Here is a 15,111-nt window from a genome sequence, read left to right as displayed (position 1 = left end):
GTCAGCTACACTGTGGCAGAAACCTCATATTTCTTTTTTACTTTCCTAATTCAGAATTTTTGATACAGTATTTAAACAGAGACTAAGCTCTGATTTTCTTTTACTCAGATAAGCTGTCCACATATCATAGATGAGATTGTGGGAAGAATGCTTAAAACCATTTAAAGAACAAGACTTTTCACACATTCTCAAAAGTTTCAGAAGGCCTAATTACCTATTGTGCTAATGATAAATTTTTATCTATTCATTAAAGCAAGCATTACGAGAGCCAGTAATTTGGTTTAAAACTCTTTAAAAATTATGAAATTGCATTCTTTAGAAATAGTCTGCACTAAGATTTCTTTTCTTGTTCAAAATGCCTTTTCTAACTGAATTAACTTGCAATAGAAAACACTGTTTTTACGTCACCAAATCCAGTTGGCTTTCTCAGCAAAAAGGAAACAGACAATGAAAATCTCTATGTTTGTTGTGCTATAATTATGTAACATCAGCCAGGGGAACATTGGCCTTTCACATGCTCTAACATTTTTAAAAACAAAGCATTGAAATCAAGGCCTTTTCTACACATGCAATTAAAGTGAAAGGGTCTGAAAATTGTAGATCTCATCTCTTGTTCACTTTTTGCACAAGAGCTTCTCTATGCTACTTTGCGGACCAGATAACATGCAGCTCCAGTGATGAGGCAGGAGTGGGCTTATAAAATCAGGAAAAAAGATGCTCAGGAAGTCACTTAGGTAAATGCAATGGTGGAAATTGGAACATCGTCAAATCTTAAGGTAGTGTTATTATCCATGGACTGTAAGCAGATGTACCCGGCTGGGTTCAGACCTAGATCTACTACTTAACTAGTCATGTGATCTTCAGCAAATCACTTTATCTCTCTATGCCTCACTTTCTTCATCTGTAAAATGGGGATGAAATAGGGCTGCCTCAAAAAGTCACTGTGAAGATTACAAGCGATAATGCATTTTGGAGCACAAGCCACAGTCCCTGACACATTAAAAAGTACACAGTACAGGTAGTTCAACCAAGAGGTCTGGGAAGTAGACTAGAGGTAATAGGATCAAAGTGGGCTCAGAATGGGTGGTCACCACACTGAGCCTTGGCAGCTATTACTTTTACAGAGGGCCTGGACTTTGAAAGCCTCTTTTCTTAGGCCATCTTGTACTCTCCAGACTAGCTGTTCTCTTGATGCAGACTCTGAGCATTGGAGACTTCGCTCGGTTAAGGGAATGGTTGATTTCTTTGAGACAAAACAAGGGTACATGAGCGTTCGTGTCTGAAAACAGGTGTTATCTTTCAGATAGTACAGATAGCAGCAAGTCGGCAAGACTAGAGTTCAAATTCCAGCTGTTATTTCCTGTGTGGCCTCAGGCAAGTCAGTTAGCTTCTCTGAGCCTTAGTTTCCTCATCTCTAAATTGATGATAATACCCACTTTTCAGGCAACAAGGTGTATAAAGGCCATCAAACAGCAGGTACTTCAGTGATGCCTAGTATTCTCTCATCACTCTTGAGGCCTATCACAGAGTGTTTTACATCCAGGGGAATTTTACTAGAATGAGTTCTAAGGTGCACCATCTAACTTGAAATCTAAACCTTGAAAGAGGATCCCAGGTATCCTCCTCATTTGGGTTTTTATACACTCCCTACCAAAACAGGGCAGAAGACTTGCATAGCCACTTATACAAAGCCACAAATTTGGAGTTACTTAACTTCACTTATTTTGTGATGGATTCTTTTAAGAATCTGCCATTCTGATTCCGGTCTTGACCTAACAGGGTTTCTCAGTTTGGAAAACCATTCCTAACCAGAACTGTAAGGACCTACCTATCTAGTAAGTTGAATCAATACTCTGCTCTGCCAGGACATCAAACTAGTTGTTTGTATGGGGGTTTAATGGCTTTTGACACTTACCAGCTTGGTCCTTTCTCCTGGAATCTTATTAGGGATACCACCTGATATGTGCTTGATAATTCCAATATTTGTTTATTGTTTTAAAAATAAGTGTGGCCTTTAAAAAGAGATGCAATGATATTTTATGAGTTTCTGATATGGGTTCCCTGTCTTTTCCAGGGAAAACAGAAGCCTATTTGGAAGCCATCAGGAAAAATATTGAATGGTTGAAGAAACACAACAAAAAAGTAAATAAAGAAGGTAAGGCTTTAGTGTGGTTATAAATTGCAAGCTTCACTCATTTGGCAGGGGCTCTTATTAAGTAAAGATTCCCACAATCAAATTGGGCCAAAGTCTTCTTTCTGAGCACAGAAAGACTCTAGCGCTTCTTGGATGCAGAAAAGAACAGAACCTCCATTTGTCTTATTTTTTCAAACCAGCCTTTCAAACGAAAGCCTTTTTTTTCTTTTCTTTGACATTTTATGATGCAAAAATGTCAAACAAAAGTAAAGAAAATAGTATAATGAATCCTCATACATCCATTATCCACCTTCAATAATTATCAACATTTTGCCAATCTTACTTTGCCTACCCTCACCCCTTTCCTTGCCGGTAAAAAAGGCATTTTCTGAGAGGTGCACCCTGCAGTCACAAAAGCAGCCACCCTCTCACTTAAAACACAGAAGGATTTTCTGTTTTGAGTGCCAGAAATATGAACCACAGTAAAATGCAGCCGGCCTCCAGTCCCCCCTCACCATCTCAAGTTGCTCACGGCATCAATAAAGCACTGTTGGCCCTGCTTGGTGCTATCATAGAGGGGTGTGGTGGTGCGATGGAGGCAAGAGGAGAGGGCACATCTCCTTACAGAGACAGAGATCACTGGGAGAAAGGGCTGCGCAAAAGCCTTCCCTGGAAAGGTAAGAGAGGAAGGAAGGCTGTGTGCCAAGACATAAAGGGACAAAAGAGAGTGCTACATTCTGAGAACTGGAACAGCCATTCCATTTCCCAGGAAAACTAGGTGTCTGGGGAGGACTCGCAGACAGGGCTGGGAAGGTGGGCATAAGCCAGGTCAAGAAGAGGTTTGTGTACCCTGCAAAGGTTTGTTTTAGCCGGAGGAGCCTAAACGAGGGCTTACTTAAGCTCTGAGAACTCAGATAAGAACTGAGAAATCTATCTGGCAAGCAGTATGGCTACATATTGGAAAAATAAGACCCCAGAAGGCTGAAGAGAGATAGGAAGTGAAGATCCAGAGCAGAAACGATGGGGCTTACGCAAAGGCAAGCAGAAAAAAAATTTTAAAAGCAGGAAGAAACTCGAGAGCTATGTGGAGAAAAAGGAGTCTCAGGTGTCTGGCCAGAGCAGTTGTAAAGTGATGCTTTTAAAATGAGACGAGCAGCGCTTCTCAAACTTTAAAGTGCATTCAAATCACATGCGGAGATTCTACATGTCCTGATGCCCAGGTGACACCACTAAATCAGAAACCTGAGAGGCAGAATTCAGGCATCAATATTCTTTAAACTCCCCACCTCTCTACTGTGCAGCCAAATTTGAGAACCACTGAGATACAGCACAGTGGGAAGAAGAGGTATTTTCAGCACCACGTTAGCCTGTGGCCTTGCAAGTTGAGCAAGATGGAAGTAATTATCAGATCTTCGCACATGTCCATTTTATTTCACTCAACATGAAATGAATTTCCAGGCTGTCAGTGCCATTGAAATTCACATGAACCATATTTCATCAAATCTGTCATTGATTGGGAAATGTACCATTATTTCATGTACTACTAAGAAAGAAAAATTCTAACATGCCATCAATGACTGAAAGACTTTAAAATCAAAAAGATGTGTATCTTAAAATTAATGTAATACAATAGGTGCCAAAATGCTTTCTGAAACCAATGTAAATTGTATGGTTCAACAATATGGACTGTTTGTTATTTCTTTCACTGATGAACAGGTAAATCAGACTCCTGGTCATAACTAGCAACATCCTGCAATTCAATCTTTTACTTCCAGAAGTGATCGACCTAGTGAAGTGTGGGACTCTGGTGTTTGCTTATCCAAGGCTCGGTGAGCAAACCTCAGAGTGACAGGGTTGAGTTTGCTGCTCCCTTCTGCCTCCAGGAATTGAGGGTGACATGCAATACATCCTCCCGAAGGCAGGAGCAGAGAGCTCTTCCTCCACTGCCTTCACATGTGCTCTGGTAGACTCAAAGCCCGTGGGGATATAGGTCCTAGGGCCATACAGTGGCTGCAGCTGTATGAGCAGAAAATCTTACTATTAGTTCTCATCTTTCTTAACCTCTGCTGATGCCCTTTGTTTTGCAGGAGACTGGGGTACTTGAATCTCCCTCCTAAATCCAGGAAACAAAAGTCTATGTGATGTGATAGAGAGGATGATGATAAAATCTTATGCAGCCATAAAATAAAAACATCTGTACTTTTAAAGAAGTGAATCACAGCCCTTATCTCTTTTGAGACTAGCAACCCTAAAACCTCTTTTGAGATTAGCAAGGTGGTTACTGATGTATACTCTTACAATCAGCTAAAAGCCTTTCCTCTGCACCAGCCTGGTTTCCCTTGTCACACGGTGTCATAAAGATGCAGTTTTTCCATTTCAGAAGAAAGCACAATATTTTCCTATTTGTCCATTCAAATCACCTGAACCTCTTTACATCTGTCCTTGGGAGTTTGCCTTTTATTCCACTAAAGATGTTGACCCTGCAACCAAGTCTGAAGGGAGATTATTAAATGTGAACCAGTGACAATCAAGTAGTGCCTCTTTGTGCTCTACTGGTCAGTCAGGAATCAGCTTGTAAGTTGAGCTTTGTTCTCTATTTTGTGCCTGAAGAAAGGGAGAGTCAAAAAACAACAAAAAACCCAAGCACTAACTGAACATGTGTTCCGCACATGTTAGATGCTCCACGTGCACTACTTCAAGGCCACAGGGTAGTCAAAGCAATGACTGCGGACAGACTTGGGTTCAGAACCGGACCCTACCATGACCTGAGCATGTGACTTATCTCCTCTGTCTTGTTTCTACATCTCCAAAATGGGGATACTTCATCTCTCATGAGGTTTTGTGAGGAGCAGAACAGATGACGGTTGTAAAGTGCTCAATGCCAAGAGTTCTCTCTTTAATCCTCATGGCTGTGCCCTACTGGGGAGCAAACTCTCTCCTTGGCGGAGAGGAAACAGCTCTCTATAAGCCTCAGTTCACCTTCATATGATAAACACCTGGTGCTTCTGGAGAGTCCATCATACTTAGTATTTCTTTCATGCAGGGGCTTAAAGATTCCTAAGGGACCCAGATTAAGGTTATATTCAGGCTAACTAAAGGGGTCATGGAATGTTATGGTTTGTACCCCACTCTCTCCTTTCTCTTCCCTTTACAAACTGATGGAAGGCAGGGCTCTGGTCCAGGGGCTGCTAACAGCCAAGACAGATGGCATTGTCCTCAAGGAACACAGCCTCAAGCAATTTGCAACCTGGAAAGTTCTCCCCAAGTACTCTGTGGTGTGGAAAACACACATTTCCAACCATGAAGGGGTGTGTCATCAATTTTGGTACTGCCATAGGATATATTGTATGTAGCCATTAAAATAATTTTTCTGAAGAATATTATTAATGCTCACTGTGTAAAGTTAAGTGAAAGGAGCTAGTTATAAGGTTGTTTACACACTGATCTCGATTCTGGGGTGAGATATATATTTGAAAAGCTAAAAGGATATAGAACAAAATACCAGCTGTGGTTATCTATGATTAATAGAATTCAAGTGATTTAAATTTTATTTTTATGTTTCTGTATTTTTCACTTAAAAAAATCATATAATACTTAAAAGAATCAAGGTAAGACGTGGGTTTCTTTTTAAGCCTTCAGAAAGATGCCACAGGCAGCCTCCTTTTTTAGGGATCTCTTTGTTTTGGGTAGGTGGTTTGATGGTTTACACAGACTTTTGTTTGTTCAAGTAGGACAGAGGAACCACAAAGAGGTTATGGTTTGGCTTTTCATTCCCTGCATATAATTCAGACAACGTGGAAATTAAGATAATTTTCAATTTGGAAAAAAATTTAAAAGTAGGTTGTCACTTCAACAGGGACTAACCAATTTAGAAAGTCAAAACACCTGGTTCTGATCATAACTTTTACTACCTGTGTGACCTTGAATAAGGTACTTAAGCTTTAAGATCTTCTTACCGTAAGCATGATTCCTAGACCAGAAGCAGCAATATCTCCTGGGAGCTTGTTTAAAATGCAGAACTTAGGGCACCACCTTGAACCTACTGAATGCAAATCTGCAGCTTCCCAAGAGCCCCAGGTGACTGGTATAAACAGTAAAGTTTGTGAAGCCATGGTCTCCAAGCCTGTTCCCTCCATGGTCAGATGAGGGTGGTACTCCCATACTGAACAACTCGCAGGTATGATGATAGAGAGCAGATGAGCAAATAAAATACACATACAGGTGATTTTAAACGGCAAAGTACTACACAAATACCAAGACCTGAATGTCTTCCAGTGCAAAAGACGGGGGTTGGTTGTGGTAGTGGCATACAAAAGGCTTCTTAGTTCATGGTGGTCACTGTAATGGGATTGCTCTTTCCTCATCTTGCTCACAATACTCTAATGATGTTTTCCAGATTATGATCTTTCAAAGATGAGAGACTTCATTAACCAGCAAGCTGATGCTTATGTAGAGAAAGGCATCCTTGATAAAGAAGAAGCCAATGCCATCAAGCGTATTTACAGCAGCCTGTAAAAATGGCAAAAGATCCAGGATTCTTTCCACTGATTCAAAAAACATAACATAGCTTAAAACTCTTCTAATTCTGTGATTAAAGTTATTTTGACTCAAGGATTATTAGAAAGTGCTAGATTTACAGAAATTAACCTTGAAAAGTGGTTAAAACATAGCTTTCTTGCCATAAAAACTATCTGAAAAGTTCTAAGCTGAGATTTTCGTATATAGAATCCTTACTTCCTTGTAGATTGACATTTTATAATCGGAGCTATGTTGCTTTGGAAAAGCCTATAATTGACTGAACTTAAAACTGAACCTTTTCCCTACTGTGTCACATGTATAAGCACCCCCTGAAGAATTAGAGTTCTTTTGTCTAGGCATGCTGAGTACCAAAGCTCCTCATAGTATATGTCTGTTATAAGATGTCGTTTCCACTATCAGTTCCCTTTTGGTTAAAATAAATTTGTGTTTCACAAAGCCTCTATAGATTAAAGGAAGCTATTTGGTGTTTTGTGTTTGTTTTGTTTTGTTTTGTTTTGTTTTTGGCTGCTCCTGCTGGCTCTTTATCAGGCCCAAGAGCACAAAAAGGAATCTGAAAAATGGGCATAGGATTTGCTGGATTTATTAACAATTTTCCCCTTCTCTTAACATTTTCTATTAGTGAGTTTTCCAACATTGAGTTTGTTCACTAAGAGGGATCCATATGTACTCTCCAAGAAGAAAAATGAGGTCATAAACACTACAAAAAGCAAGGTAAAAATATGTGCCCAATCTGAGTTATCTAAACTGGACTTGATCCAAGCCGAGTTTTCTCAACAGAGAACAAGAGGGCCAGGCAATATGGTAGAAACACAGATAAAGATCACTCAATAGAATATTATTCAGCCATAAGAAAAGATGAAATACTGCCATTTACAACAATATGAATGGATCATAAGAATATTGTGTTAAGCGAAATAAGTCGGATGGAAAAAGGGGAGAACCATATATATGATTTCACTCCTACGTGGGATACAAAACTGAAAGCAGCAAAAACAAGACAAAGACTAGTGGTTACCAGAGGGTAGGGAGTCGGGGAAGGGAGGGAGCCAGGAAGTGGTAAAGGGGGTCAAATATACGGTAACAGAAGATTTGACTTTGGGTGGTAAACACAGAATGCAGAATACAGCCAATGTATTATAGAATTGTATACTTGAAACCTATATAATTTTGTTAACCAATGTCACCCCAATAAATTTAACAACAACAACACAAAATCATTCTCTTCCTTATAAACCAAAGCTGGGAGATGAGCTTCCTTGGAAAAAAAGGTTAATGAACTGCAGGTCCCTGCAACTCGTCTTCCTCAGTCACCACCACAAACAGGGCCCTAGAAACAATAGTCACCCACGGTCCTCCTGAAATGTTAATGGACAACATTCCCAAACCAAAGAATGCTTTAAATATGTGTTATTCAGTATAAATTCTTACTTATTTTTCTACATATTTCAGTTGAGAATCATAAAAATAATATAATGCTTTGCGTTTTAGCTGTCACTATATAAAATGCCCCTACTTGGTATTCACTTTTTGGTGAGGACTGGGGAACTTACAGGGAAAATGTAAGAGGCTGTTTTTCACAGGTAGGAGACTACTGCTGCACCTTCCATCCCCAGAGTTGCAAAAATAAACTAAAACCAAAGCCTGACACTCAAAAAACTAAACTCTTAATATGTTCTCGAGAAGCCAGTACTCATTGGTGAGCGGTGAAGAAACTAAAAACACCTTTGCCCAAACTATACTTGCCAAAGCACGATGGATTGGAATTGTTTTAATCAGTCATCTTTGATAACATGTCCTGTAGTCCCAATGGGCTGCTTCTATATCAGAGAGAAAAAACTGGCTGTGACTAAAGCATTTTATTCATTTGCTATAATTTATCTAATATGTATGCAGAATTTTTAAAAATAAGAGATTTATTTAGTGAGTTTATTGTAGCTTTCTGAACACACTGACATTCTTTAGCTCCTATTGATAAACAAGACGAGAGAGATCAGTCCTGTTTTGTAAATGAGGAAACCATTCACCAAAACAAAAAACAAAATGACACACACACACACAAAAAAAACCAAGGGCACAAGATATGCTCAAACTCATATGACCCAGAAGTGTTAAAGCTGAAACTAGAACCCAGGATTCTTAACGCTTTGTCCATTCCTCCACAGTGATTCTACATGCAAGGCAAGGACTAAAGAACTCGAATCCAGGACAGTTTAACTGTAGGAATGATGAATTTAAAGTTTTGGCTAGAAACCGCTAAGAAAGACCTTAGGCAAAAATAAAATACTCAGAAAAATGTTTTTGAGATTGTGGTCTTAATTTCAATTTTCAGTTTATGTCTTTCGGATAGTGTTTTTAAATTCACATCTTTTGGATTACTCTGAAATTTCAGATTATTTATGTTAAACAGCATAACTTTACATTTTTTTTAAGTTCCTGGGCCTCCACAGAGGCCTGAGGCTTTTCTTATATACACAACTGTTTCCTTTCCTTTATTTTTTTCTTTTAGTTTTCTCTTCTTCCAACTAACTCCCTATAGTTCAGATAATAATAGATACAAGAAAGTAGCAGAGCATGATCAAGAGATCACCCTCTATCAAAGATGATAATAACATGAGAAAAAAAAAAAACGAGAAATAAGAACATGAGATGTTGTAATCATGAAAAAAAAATGAGGAAAAAAATAACAAGGAAAAACAAAACAAAATAAGGGATTAAATACATTATGAACAAACAGGAAATTCAAGACAGGGCAGACAGCTTCTGTTTCCTATTTACGCCTCAAGGGTTGGACATGTGCATTTCTGGTTTCTCAAGCTCTGCTGCATTAATACCTAAGGGCACTGTTTCCTGCTTAATGGAAGACCTGGAGGAACGAGGCAGAGAGAAGAAAATGAGGAAAGAGAAAAAAGGGAGAGAAAATGTGAAACAAAAGTCATTTTTGCCCCCATAGAAAGCAGACCCCTTTGGGGATGTTGGGGAGGAATAAATAAAACGAATTTTTGTGGAAGCATAAAGATTTAATCTGGCTCTTGAATGGAAGTTGAGACAAAAAATATTTAACTGTAAACAATATATTGCTTAAAGTTTCTTGCTGTAACATACATATAATAAAAGTAAGACCAATGAAATTAATGTGAATAAAAACCTAACACTCAATTCAAATAAACATAGTGACTACAAAACACTCTATAAAGTGACTTGTCAATGAAATCTAAACTATAATCCACCAGTGTGTCATCAGATCATGGCATTATTTCTTCTTCTGATCAGATTCCATGTTTTCACTGTATTTGAAATGCATCAAGTCAAATATTATGAAAATGCAAACATTACTAGTAACTGCAATTGATTTGCATTTAGATTACTGAAGCTTTTTCAAAATTGCAATTAAAATAATAAAAACCATTAAAGAGGAGGAGGTGCCACTATTTTAAAAATATAATTTAAAAATCCATTTTTTCTCATTTGTTGAAAAAAATTGAAGACTCGAATATAAAAACATAGTTTATTTTTTCATCCAGACTTTTGTAGTTTATTTTTTACAAAATAGCAGACAAAATTTGGTTCTTTATATTAATACAGAATATGTAGCACATATCGAAATATATATATAGCACTTAAGTTATAAACACATAGCAAAATCAGCATCACTTAAACTGCAACCACGTTTTTCATATAATTAGGATTTCTCAAGAGAAAAACGTTGCTTTTTGCTTGACTATGCAAATAGTCTTTGATGCTTTTGTCAACTAACATTTACAAAAGCAAGTCTAAAAACTACCACCACCTACAAAAGTGATGAGCTTTAGGATACAATTTTGTTATCATGCCATAATGCAGACTTAAAAATATAGAAAGCCAGAGGGAAATAATCGCTTCAGTGCAATTGCAACAGGTGGAACTACTTAATTGTGATTTAAAGATGTACTATGAGAATCTTCAGTTGTTGGTTTCTTTATGATTCAACCATCTTTTAATCCAAGTGAGATTATGCCCCATGATTAGCTAACTGTGATAGAGTGAAGTTGCATAGGGACTTTCTTCATCTCTGAAAAAAAGAAATACGGCATAAACCAGTGTTTAAAAATGGTATTCAGACAACTAACACATACATTCATCATACAACTTACTATCCATTTGCCAAAGAAGTCCAGGAGTATACCAATTTATAATATCACACACTCCTTAAAAGTTGTATGAAATGCAAATATTCATTTGAATGTACTTTATTGACTCAGTTTTATTGGCATCTCAGTTACTGAAATAAAGAATGGTACTTGTTATGTGTATTTATATCTGTTTATATAACATTTAAATAAAGTATGTGAAATTTATATTAAGTTATAAATTAATTATATTCATATTTATATTTGTTTGTTTTTAATATTTTACCTCATAAGGATTTGAGGTGCCTACAACAAAGGGGATACATATAAGATGAAAAAAAATAAAAAATAAAAATCAGGACTAAAGAAAAGAGAAGGATACAAATATATTAACCATAAGAAATATTATAGTAGTTGAACTGAGCATCAATTTTAGTTACAAGCTTTCTAGTAGCTGGGGCAAAAAAGAGAACACAGTAGGCTATGCCATTCTAAGAGTCATAAAGGAAGAAGGAAACCAATATTATAGGAGAGAGAAAGGTTTGCCCTAGTACCAAATTAAAGAACAAAGAAGAAAGCTCACTTAAGATCTTATATAGGAAACAGCCAGGAACAAATAATGGACAAACTCTTTGACAAATTTTATAAGGATCAGTATTTTACAAGTATTCTCTAGGACATTCCTTCCTTTGAAGGTGTCAACTAGATGTCTCTATTTGGCTGTTTTCCAGAATTGCTAGTTGGACAGTTATACTATTAAAGCAGAGAAGCAAACTTTTTATAATAAATAACAGAGATAAAAGCATTGCAACAGATAAAGCCTTAAATGGAGTGCAGTGGCTCTGTTTAGACTTCATATGTTAAAAATGCCTTTCTGGAATTAAAATATAGTTTTTAAAGCAAAAGAAGAAAAGAAAATTTACCCAAGTCAAAACATCTTAACAGTAATCTATTCAGCCTCTGACATTTCACTAGCGTATTTTTACCTGCTCTCTTCTTTTAGTTTCTTGGCTGCCTGTGTTGATAACTTAATCTGCAAGTCTAGTCTCTGCAGGAAATCTCTGGCTGACACCTCCTCAGGCGGCCCAGGCTGAACATCAGATTCCTGAGGACTAGAAGGAGAGAGGTCTTCCCCAGCCGCTACCAGCTCTTCTTCATGAGAAAAACTGCTATCAACAGTTTCATTTTCTGGAGAATCAATTGAGTTAAGTCCATTAAACAGCAGAGGCTTCTCTGATATAACTGGGATGTTCAAAGTTTTCTTCAGAAATATACAATCATTGGTAAACAGTTTATTTGCCCTTTTAATCTGTTCCATCTAAAATACAAAAAAAGAAAACAGAGTTACATATAAATAAATCCAGAAGTAGGACTTATTACACAACACAGAACTAAAAATACTCATGAGCAAAATGCGTGTGATGATTTCTCTGGATTCAAGATTCTTAATTTGAGTTTTGTCACCTCCCCAGACGCCCTCAGTTATTTCAAGAGATGTCAGGTAATTAATTCTGTTTCCCAATTTTGAAAAAGAAAAAACTAATTTTTCTCCCCACTATAATGATTTACCCTACCAGGCAGCTTTTACTAAGCAGCCTTAAATCCCTAAAGTTAAAAATACATAGAATTTTTAGCAGTAATTTAATAAATTCCATTCTTATTTTAACATTTCTATTATTTGATTTTTTTAAAAACTTACTAGTGCTGTTATTTCACTTATGTAGTGCTTCCTATACCTCTAGAATTGTGTTTGATAAATATAATGGATGCAGGAGGTGGTACAGAGATAAGCAGGATGAGAATTTGGAAGAATGGTATAGGCTGGGGCTGCAGTCATTAAGAAAGGCCTCACAGAGAAGGTGAAGTTCTGCTTTTGATTCTTTTAACTTTAGATGGACCTTGAAGAATGGGTAGAAGGGGGACATGTAAGGAAAGGAAGTGGGAAGCACTTTACCTAATGGATCTCATTTTTTCCTACTCAATAGAGTAGATATTTGAAGATTCACTTTACAAATAAAAGAAACAAAGTTCACAGAGATTATGTACCATACAATTGGCAGATTAGACGCTAGAATTTATACAGGTTTCTGTAACCTTAAATTCTTTCATAGCCTGTGGATGCCTTCTCCAAACCACAGAGATGGGAATGAAAGGTAGAGGGGAAAGAGGAAATGGAATTTACATACGTTATTTAACTTCATTTAAACTTCATAACAGTTCTGTAAACTAGATATTAGCATCTCCTTCTTACCAATGAATCAGTCAAGAGAGTTAAGACGCATGCCTAAGTCCACAATGTTGGTATGTGCATGCAGGACTCAAACTATGCTGGCATCCAGCATGTTGGAGAAATGCCTACTCTTATGATCATCACACCATATTACAATGTATCTTCAGACTTCTCCCCACAACTAGCCCAGGACTAGCACCATGCTAGGCTCTTTATGTTCACTGTACCATCTAATTTTAACCACAACTCTTTCTTGTGAGGTATGTAATTGAGACAGTTTGGTACCAATAGCTAAGCACACAGGCTTGGGAATCTGACAGACCTGGTTTCTAATCCCAGCTCCACCAACACCAACTACATGAATATGAGCTCATTACTTGTCTCATTGAGCCTGCTGCTTCATGTGCAAGACATTATCATCTACCCTTTCACAGGGTTGTTGGAAAGATTAAATTAGAGTTAATACACATACTTACATAGAGGAGATAAGTAGATAGGTAGATGACAGACAGATAGACAGACAGACAGACAATAGAGACAGAGGCTATTTAGCAGAGCACCTGACAGCAGATGGTATTTACTCTTCCAGATTTCCAATGAAAAAATTAAGGCACACAAGAGATGACTGATTGGACCAAGTGCATATATTTCTTTAAATGTATGAGCTGGAATTTCTGTCTGACTCTAAAGTCCACATCCCACCAGGATTAAAAGACATGACTAATGGGACCAAATTATGGTGATCCTTTAATGCCAGATTGATTGAAAGAAATTAGATTTCTACTTCAGAGAGCCTGAAAAAACAATAGTTAAATAGACTGTTCTTTCTGCTTTCTTACTATAAGCCAAATCCACACAAATAGTACATTTAAAGCTTTTTTTTTTTTTTTCCTTTTAAAGACATTACATAAAAGTATCTTTTGTGTAGGGTGGAGTGGTCTTTTGTGCTCTAGTTTTAGTAAAGGAGAGAAGGCAAGGATAAGAAAGAAAGAACATGAATAGGCAGTGTATTTTAGAGACTAAGTTAAAATCTAAAAATACTAAGTATCTCTGGCTAGTTTAGGCTTAGATTTGGGAGAGTTAAATAACTTGAATACTTTATCCATAGCAAGTTCAGGTATATTCTAATCTGCCTTTAGTGTTCCTTGTGTTTATCACCTACCATCCTCCTCTATTTCTCTTAGTATGTGGGCTTCCAATGGCACTGAGCTCTCCCCTGGCTTGAAGGTGAGCATGTGAGTCATTCCTGTCCTTGAGTGCTTCACAGTGCCCTGGCTTTCATGATAGGTCACAGTCTCATTTAAGAACAATTCAGAGATGCAGGATCTGGAAAAAGAGAGGTCCTCATTTTTTCCGCTGGAAAGAGATGTGCCTAGAGCGCTAGCAACCATCCTTCTACCTCATAGAACTTGACAACAAGGCCACATTGGAGGAGAGCAATCAGACCTCTGAATCAAAGCCTCAAGTCAGAATACCCTAAGACCTTTCAGTTTCATGAACCAATAAACACCATTTTTTGGTTTGGTTTTGTTGTTTCGATTTGTTTTTTTCCTTAGGCCAATTTGAGTTAGGTTTTCTGTCACTTATAAATAAAAGGCCTTAATTGATACAGTGCCTTTTGAAATGCTTATTGGCAGGGACCTACAATTGTTAATAATCATTGTTTTCCGAGAATAATCATGGAGGACAGAAACAAGCAGGAACACCAGGATCTGATTGCTGAAGCAGGGTTGGAATATCAACCATAAACTGAATTCCTTCAGGACAAGAACTATTATTTCTATAGCTTCTCAGGGTCTAACAAAGATCTGACATACACTGAGTGCTTAGGATGGATGGACGGACAGGCAGATGGGTGGGTTGGTGGATGGATGGATGGATGGATGGATGGGTGGATGGATGGGTGGATGGGTGGATGGATGGGTGGATGGGTGGGTGGGTGGATGGGTGGATAGATGGGTGGATGGGTGGATGGATGAATGGATGGATGGGTGGATGGGTGGATCGATGGGTGGATGCATGGATGAGTGGATGGGTGGATGGATGGGTAGATGGGTGGGTGGATGGATGGGTGGGGGGGTGGGGGGGGGGGTGGGGGGATG

General features: G+C 37.9%; 2 protein-coding genes across 4 annotated transcripts in view; one reads left to right on the top strand and one right to left on the bottom strand.

Annotated features, from left to right (window-relative positions):
- The window catches only part of SCG3 (secretogranin III), a 34,938-nt gene extending 28,094 nt beyond the window's left edge, over window positions 1-6,844 (top strand). Inside the window, exons 11-12 of the mRNA XM_006920362.1 lie at window positions 2,075-2,155; window positions 6,531-6,844. Coding sequence (XP_006920424.1) covers window positions 2,075-2,155; window positions 6,531-6,649 — 200 coding nt within the window. The 3' untranslated portion in view covers window positions 6,650-6,844. The remainder of the gene's footprint in view (window positions 1-2,074; window positions 2,156-6,530) is intronic.
- Window positions 6,845-10,164: 3,320 nt separating this feature from the next.
- The window catches only part of LYSMD2 (LysM domain containing 2), a 15,594-nt gene continuing 10,647 nt past the window's right edge, over window positions 10,165-15,111 (bottom strand). For 2 of the 3 annotated variants that reach the window (XM_006920361.3, XM_025038964.1), the window contains exons 2-3: window positions 11,766-12,097; window positions 10,165-10,721 (exon numbers count right to left, since the gene is read on the bottom strand). In XM_006920361.3, coding sequence (XP_006920423.1) covers window positions 10,679-10,721; window positions 11,766-12,097 — 375 coding nt within the window. In that variant the 3' untranslated portion in view covers window positions 10,165-10,678. Of the gene's footprint in view, window positions 10,722-11,765; window positions 12,098-14,171; window positions 14,288-15,111 lie in introns of those variants that run through there. The other variant, XM_025038963.1, reaches the window with a different exon arrangement.

Source organism: Pteropus alecto, unplaced genomic scaffold (genome assembly GCF_000325575.1).
Source record: "Pteropus alecto unplaced genomic scaffold, ASM32557v1 scaffold86, whole genome shotgun sequence".
NCBI classification, from domain to species: Eukaryota; Metazoa; Chordata; class Mammalia; order Chiroptera; family Pteropodidae; genus Pteropus; species Pteropus alecto.
This window is presented reverse-complemented; position numbering and strand designations above follow the sequence as displayed.